The 7,965-nt window shown below is 48.6% G+C and overlaps 1 protein-coding gene across 2 annotated transcripts; it reads left to right on the top strand.

The window, feature by feature from the left end:
- The first annotated feature begins 1,822 nt into the window (after positions 1-1,822).
- Positions 1,823-6,975, top strand: UCHL1 (ubiquitin C-terminal hydrolase L1). 2 transcript variants are annotated; one of them, XM_037384174.1, is made up of 9 exons: positions 1,823-2,034; positions 2,122-2,133; positions 2,467-2,595; positions 3,705-3,855; positions 5,158-5,243; positions 5,319-5,366; positions 5,759-5,828; positions 6,187-6,245; positions 6,553-6,975. In XM_037384174.1, exons 1-9 carry the CDS (start codon positions 2,002-2,004, stop codon positions 6,637-6,639), a joined length of 675 nt encoding a protein of 224 aa, XP_037240071.1. In that variant the 5' UTR covers positions 1,823-2,001; the 3' UTR covers positions 6,640-6,975. The 2 variants fall into 2 exon arrangements, with proteins under 2 accessions (XP_037240071.1, XP_037240062.1); XM_037384165.1 differs by having other exon boundaries at positions 1,879-2,034; positions 5,158-5,366.
- Positions 6,976-7,965: the final 990 nt, after the last annotated feature.

Below are 7,965 nucleotides of genomic sequence, written 5' to 3'. Positions count from 1 at the left end.
GAAATAGGATTTTTCTTGCCATTTTAGCCTTCTCTTTTTGTAGGCTGCACGATGTATGCTTTGCCACCCTCACAGAGGAGCTGCATGCAGCCTTTGCTACATATATATCAGGGACCATGAGCATCATACTTGCTCATTCAAGTTGCTTTGCTATACTTGCATCTTACAGCGCATGAAGAGTTCATCACAAAAGGAAAGATAGTCAAAGATACTACATATAGAATAAGTATTTCGGGCCATTTTTAGCTTGCTTACAGGTATTAATGACTGTTTTCACCCAAAACATAAGGGGGGAAAAAACGAAATAAATGATACTGTCATTTCCTGTGAACCTTCCCCTGTCCTCCCTGAAAATCAGTAGCTCTTCCCTTTACTGTGATAGACTGAATCACAGGATCATGGGATGCTTCAGGTTGGAAGGGTTCTCAGGGTGACTCTAGACCAACCTCCTGCTCAAAGAATGATCAGCTACACGATCGGCCCATGTTCCTCGAGGCTTTACCCTGCCTGGAAGCATCCCAGCTTTGCCCATAAAATAGAAAACCCTCCTTGCTATCGTGTCTTTTTTTCACTACATCTTGTTACAGGTAGAACCAATGTGACAGCGTGTCTGGAACCTTTTATGGCTGTATTTCAAGGATTAAGCTAAGCTTCTTTCCCTATGAGCTCACTGTAAACCGAGTAAGGTTGATAAAATGGGTCTCAGTTCAAAAACATCCGCGTGCGAACACCTGATGTGAATTATTCCCCACTAACTTACAGTGCAGTAGATCTACAGTTAATTTAAATGTGCTTGAAATTAGGCAGGTACTTACTTAGAAATTTTGCTGCACTGGGATCGAAAGCGTTCTGAAACAGGGTGGAAAAACCAAAGGAAGGAAGTCATCAAAACCAGACGGCAGACATTCAGCTGACTATTTGGTTCAGTATTTGCATTGTTTGCAAGATAACTGTGAAGCACCTCTCGCTTACCCACGAGGCTCCCATCTGGCTGTTTACTAGTAAAATCTGAAAGGCTGTTTGGGCTCCACGTGATTTCTACTATTTCAGGTAGGTTGGTTTTGTTGCCTTGTTCGGAGATGTTCTAGTCCAAAGACATTGTATGGAGAAACTGTCAGGTCATGAATAAAAGATAAAAAGCCCACTATTTTTACCAACTTCATTGGACCGGTTCAGGAATTGGTTCGAACTGCAGAGATGCCATCAGCAGACTTTTGCGACGGTTTTATTATCATGCTGAAATTTTTAAAATAAGTATCTGCTGCTTATGTTGAGTATCAAACCCATCAATATTCTTTACGCCACGCACACACAGCGCAGGGCCCACGCCAGGGCAGCGTGCAGGCACACAGCCGCGGGCACAGGCTTCCAGGACAAGCAGGGCCCTGGGGCTGGGCCGGTGCCGGTGCCAAGACCCGCTGCCCTCGGTGACAGGGTGACGGGCTGCCGCTAGCCCGGGGCAGAGACCCGCCGCCCTCGCTGACGGGCTGCCGCTGGCCCCCGCCGGCAGCGCCGCCCGGCCCCGCGGGGGCGAGATAGCGGCGGGGCCAGGCCGGGCTGGGCCGGAGGCCGCCGCCGCCACCACCTTGTCCCCGCCGCTTCTAGCACTTTCTCCACACCGTCGTAAGGTGGGCCGGGGTCCTCCCCGCCGCGCTCCACTCCCGCGGAGGAAACGGGACGCGGGGTCGGGCAGCGCCCGCGGCCCCGTCACGGCCCGGGCCGAGCTCCCCCCGCCCCGCGGCTCCCCGACACCTACCGCCGCCCCCCGCCCCCGCCGCGGGCCCTCCGCGCGCGCGCGCCCCCCGCACGTTGGTCGTGCCCTGCTCCTCCCCCCCCCGCCGCCGAGTGGGCCAGCCCGCCCCTTCTATATAAGAGGCGGGTGGGCGGCTCCGCACCGCAGCGTCGACGGCGGTAGGGGGCTGCGAGAGAGGTGTCGCGGGGGACATCGTCGTGCCTGAGGCGCAGCCAGCCTTCTTCCCGGCTCTTCGGCGCCCTGCAGCCATGGCCTGGCAGCCTATGGAGATCAACCCCGAGGTGCGTGAGGGGCGGCGGGGAGGGGGTGGCTGGCGGGGCGCCGTTTCTCCTCGGCATTCACCCCTCTCTCTCCGCATTGTCTTCCAGATGCTGAACAAAGTGAGTCCCCGCCGCAGGACCGCCGGGGGCGGGCGGGCGGGCGCCGCTCCTTCTCCCTGCGCCCCTCGGCATCGCGCCCTGTCGGGACGGCGCCGGCTGGAGCGGCGCGGAGCGGTACCGGGGCGCGGCCGCACCTGCGGAACGGCGCTGGGGCCGCGCCCTCCCCCGGGGGCGCCCCCTCGGTCGGGTGGTGCCGGCGGCGGTGCCGGGGCGTGGCCGGCAGGTGGCGCCGCGGTGCCGCGCGTTGTGCTGTGTCACTGGGGCGCGGCGCGGGGGGCGGCGGGGGTGGGGGGCTGCCGCGGCCGCGCCACCCGCTCGCTGTGCCCCGCGTAGGTGCTGTCCCGCCTGGGGGTGGGTCCCGGCTGGCGCTTCGTGGACGTGCTGGGCTTCGAGGAGGAGGCGCTGGGCGCCGTGCCGGCGCCGGCCTGCGCACTGCTGCTGCTGTTCCCCCTCACCGAGCAGGTGGGTGGCGCCTCCCGCGGGGTGGGGGCGATGCCGGGGCGGAGGGGGTGGCTGTCGTGTCCCTCCGGGGCCGCTCTGCCTCGCAGGTCCTCTGGGCTGCAGCCCTGGGGGCAGCAGGTGGATGGGCTGGGATCGGGCACCGAGCCTGTGGCTGCCCCAGTGCCGTGTGACAGGGTTTGGGCCGTCAGCCCGGGTAGGCCGGCCGGGTCGCGTCTGGCCCGCATGGCCCCGGGGTGAAAAACCCGGCCGTCGTCGGCAGCGGTGTCGGTACCCGCCGGGGTGTGCCTGTGCCATCTCTGCGAGCGGCGGGCGCTGGGGCGGGTTTGGCTCCCGTGGGGCTGTAGGTGGGCGGTGGGTAGGGTGCTGGGTGCTCGGCCCCAAAGAGCCCGAACTGAGATGAACTGAGCAACACAACGAGGTCTCTTACTCCGGTACTGCTCTTACATTCTGTGTATCGGACTGAGGGAGGCAAAAACACGAGCAGTCTTGAGTGAGAGGAATAGAAATTCTGTTACTGTGCTGAATCATGGTATATGGAGAGGCCTAAGCGAGTATGATTAATACGGTTAGTCTAATTGATGGTAAGGAAGTAGATGAGGAGATGGACTTCAAAATAAAATACACTTAACGATTCCTTTAAAGGAAGGATTATAGCCTTTTGTAGTGATGGGTTTTACACTTGTCTACAGATTGTTCTGATAGATAGGGGTTCATGAAGGGAAATAACATAAAGGTACAAAGGCAAACTATTGCAGAGACATGGCGAGTAGTCTCACTAATAGACCAAAACAATTGAGAGGGAATACAAAAGAGCCTGTCCATTATATGATTTCCCACCCCAAGCTATTTCCAGTGTATAGCACAGATGGAGAGGCTATGAACAGTGCCTTTGGATATGACTGAGTCATGCAGGTAGTCCATTAAGATTTGGCCTGCGTCCAGTATAGATATGCAATGCTTTACTGGACCTATGCCACAAAGATGACTTCCTGGGTGAATCTTTGTCCAGTCCTAGCATTGATTCTCCTGTCCAACTCATTTGTCTAGTAGCTTGCACAGTAAAAAGATACCGCTGTGGCGAAATGCTTAAAACAACTACATGTTTACAGCATGAGAACTTCAGGAAACAACAGACTGAAAAAATAAAGGACCAAGAAATCAGTTCCAAGGTGTATTTCCTGAAGCAGACAGTCAGTAACTCCTGTGGGACAATTGGTCTGATACATGCAGTTGCTAATAATAAAGACAAACTGAAGCTTGGTGAGTATGAATGTTCTGAAATGCTTGCATTTCCATTTTTTTTTTAATGGCAGGAAGATTGAGTGGGTTTGGGCTATTGGAGACACATGGGGCTTTCATGCAAGCCAAGTTAAGGCATACTGTGCTGCTTCAGTTGGTAAGTAGGGCTTTCCTCTCTTGAAGAGGAGCATGTGGTATCACCACGTAGCTGAATTTCAGAAGGGAATGCAGTTTGACTCCTGTCTGCTAGCTGCAGAGGTATCATCCTAGTGAGCAGTGCAAAGGGAAAAGGTTACGTAGAAGAGCTGGCCAAAGTCCGTCATTATAAAGGATCCTGTTCAGAAGTAGCTATTGACGTAGATGTTGATGTCAACTGAAGAGAAAGTTCTTCATGCCACTTACATCTAATATAAAGAGTTGCTCAGTGTAGCCTGTAAATGAGTCTAAAACATGTTTCCTTTTTGCTAGGAAAGTAGTATAGAATAAGGGTCTATAAATAGACTTTTCCTGCAGAGGTAATAGTTTTGATGATTGTCGTCATTTAGAAAAAGACATAAAACTGGCTTGGGCAGCTGGTGGCTGTAAACTCCTAGGAAACAGGAGTGCAAGTTTTTGTCAAAAATAGGGTTCTTACTGAGTTAAGAAATACCATATCAAAAGACTAGATAGATCTGCAAAATAAAACTTTCATTATTCCAAGAGAACTTGAACCCTTTGGGTGGTGTGGGATTCCTTTTTACACAAAGGAAAACACATACGGAAGGCTAAGTGAGGGTAGCCTTGCTTTACTCTTGAAAGGATTCTCTGAAATAACACACTTCTGATGAGTGAAATGAATGATGGAGCATATCTTCCATGTAAAACTAGAACTCAACACATATTAGTACTGCACAACTAATAATGTTCTGGAAAATCAAAGTAAGCCTATCATGAGTAAGTGCTGTGTTAATTCAAAGGCAGTGAGACAACTTAAAATTGCATCTACCCACTTTTCCTGATTTTTTTTTTTTCAAAATGGGACTGAACACCTCTGCCAGATCTGCAAGGGAGAATTGGAGAAGCTAAATCCCATTTGAAAGTGAGTTACAAGACAAGCATCCCAAATATCCTCAAGCACTTGAATTCTGGCTGTTTGTGTAGATTGTTGTTAATAACTTCTGGATGAATAGCTTCAAGTGGTAGCTGTAATATGCTTATGCTGGAGATGGTTCCAGGCTGAATGCAGTGACTCCTAGTTAGTGCAACAAGCATTGATTGGGCTGCGTTTGAACTGTGAATGATGTTTTACCTGTACTCAACAAAATCTTTGATCATCCTGTGCAGATGAGGGATCTGCCCTGAAGAAGTTTCTTGATGAAACAGCTGATCTGTCTCCTGAAGAGAGAGCTAAGCATTTTGCAAATAATAAGGTATATGAACTACACAAACAGCTGACAGCTCTCAGCACTAAAGGATGTAGTAACCTGTATCTGCTTTCTCTTAAGGCTATACAAGAAGTCCACAACTCTGTTGCACAAGAAGGACAATGTCGGGTAAGATAAGATGGTGTAAAATCGTGGGACAAGGGGTTTAATGAAGGTGGTAAAGCAATAAAATATTTTGTCTGACAAATAGCTGTTACAGCTCATGAGGAAAGAAATGTGTGACTCGTGGGTGAATACTCATGCAGGGTTTCTTCCTCAAACACAGATTGAAAATTTGGGTTCAGATCCAGTCTGAAAATGTGACTGTACATCATAATTTCCGGCACTTGACCTTGTAGCAGTCTTGCAGAGACCTCTTGAGCTGAACTTCAGTTCTTAGTCCTTTGTTGTTCTTTGTTGTTGACACGTATCTCCTCTGTCCTGTAGTCACAAGTGGGGTTTGCAGTACTAAGCTTTTTTTTTTTTCAAGCTAACAAATTTATCCAATGGTCTCTTCAAAGATTGAGGACAACAGTGTGAACTTCCACTTCATCCTGTTTGTCAATGTGGACGGACATCTGTATGAATTGGGTAAGGTCCTGAGAACTCTGCAGTTAGAATGGGCATACTCTACACTGTACAGCAGTGCTGGGGACTCGGGCTAGATACTTGGGTGCTAGTTAAGCTGTTTGCCGAGGCTCTCAAAATCAAAACAAAATCTTAAAATGAAGGTGCGTTGTCCTGAAGACCTAGGCATTCTTGTAAAGCACATAATCTCCTGTAGAGCCGAGAATACTTGGTCTTCTTGTCACTTCAGCAGTGTATTGACAGTTTGTTCCAACCTCCGAGTATCTTCATGTGTGTATTTGTTTCTTGAGCCCACTATGCTCAGTTCTGCTAATGAAGAAGTAATATTGAGTCCACTGAGTGATAGGACTTTCTTTGACAGATGGGCGTATGCCATTTCCTGTAAACCATGGCACAAGCTCAGATGACTTGCTGTTGAAGGTAAGACTTAGCCCCTTGCTGCTTGTTTCCCTGAAAACAAAGCTTACAAAAGGGTGAGAGGTATGCATTCAGTCTATAGTAGCTGTACCTACTGGCTGTACAAGTTGGTGCTTCATACACCATGGTAACAAGGTAGTACTATGCCACAGAGCTAGGTATCCATTAAGTGTACTTACTAGCTGGTGCTACAAGACCTTGTAGCACAACTAAGGTTGGTGGGACCCAGAGGGGAGCTGCAAAGATTTGGTCTCTACAACAGGTGGTATTCTGATAATCTAAATGGCTTTTTTTTTTCCCCCGCCCTGAGGATTCTGCTAAGATCTGCAGACAATTTACAGAACGTGAAAAAGGAGAAGTTCGTTTTTCTGCTGTGGCTTTTTGCAAGTCTGCCTGAGACTGAAGAGATGCAAGGAAAGCAGTCTAATAGCACACCAGTAAATGCAGTTTAAACTCCAGTGCTTCAGTACTTGTTAAACACAGCTGTTCTGGTAACTTAAATTGTTTCCACCTTTTGCTATACACAGGAGCAACATCAGCTGAGCTTATGGTAAAGGATGAGCTCAAGTTTTAATGTGAACAGTTTGGACACATCAGATGTCTTTAGATTTTTTTCACATGTTAAGTAGAAAAAGCTTAACGGGGCTTGTTTAATCTGTGTTATGTTAATTGAGCTGTTGGTTGATATTTCCTTGTCCTTAATGAGAATAAAATGTTCTGCTGGAAGACTAAATGGACTAAAGTGATCACTGACTTTCTCCAAAAGGAGTCACCTGAGGCATCATCTCTCATCTGAGCAAAAAGCTAGTCAGCCTCTTGTTAGCAGGACAATTGTTTTTTTTCTAGTGTCCTGAATACCTCCAGGAATGGAGAGATACATCACTGACTGCATAATATGTTCCAGTACTGCACTAACCCTTGGGTAAAGCTTTTGCTAATGTCTAGTCTGAAACTCTTAAACCTCTATTTTGGTTAGAGGGGTAAGGTGTGATAAATGAATGTTCAAATGTTGACTTAAAGCTGTCTGCTCTTAAACAGAGGCTGTTTGTATTAGGGCTACAAGCAACAGAATATCCACTGAATTTGTTCATGTTGTGTTTCCTTACGGGAGACAGAACAGTTTTTTCCCTATCTGTAGCTAAAAGAAATCTGCTGGCTAATGTTGAACACAATCCTCAGCTATTGTGATTGTGTTAGGAAGGCCTTGAAAGAGACTATACTACCTGTCCCTTCCACAGTTTCTAAAAAAGAAGAAACCTACACTACAATGAATAGCAGGATGACATTTCAGGTTTTGGGGAAGAAAAACATTTAATGTGTGTTACATACTCCTTAGCCTTAACAGTGACCTTCTGTGGAAACTACTCTTAACCTGAGTCTAGCTTCTGTTTATCTGCAGCTCCTTGCTGATACCTCAGGTAGCTGTAAGAAGGGATAAAACACTGTTCAACCCAGGCTTTTCTTCTAATGCATTACATCCCAGTCTGTGCCTGCCAGCCATGTTGTATGGTGCTGGGTAGCTTGGGTTCTCAGGTGGTCACTGGTGTTCTGTGTATGCTGCAAACTGTTCCTGCTTTCCAGGCTTTGCTGAAGGGTAATTCAAAATCTGAGCATTGATTAAAGCCACGTGTGGTCTGAAGGTATTTGGTATTGGGCCTTGTTATGGCTCCTACAATTACCTGATAGCTGAAGGTAGCAGGGGATTGTAACACGTGTTAATTCA

This window comes from Falco rusticolus, chromosome 1, assembly GCF_015220075.1.
Source record: "Falco rusticolus isolate bFalRus1 chromosome 1, bFalRus1.pri, whole genome shotgun sequence".
Taxonomy (NCBI): Eukaryota; Metazoa; Chordata; class Aves; order Falconiformes; family Falconidae; genus Falco; species Falco rusticolus.
Note: the sequence above shows the minus strand (reverse complement) of the source record. Positions and strands in the feature narration are given on the sequence as shown.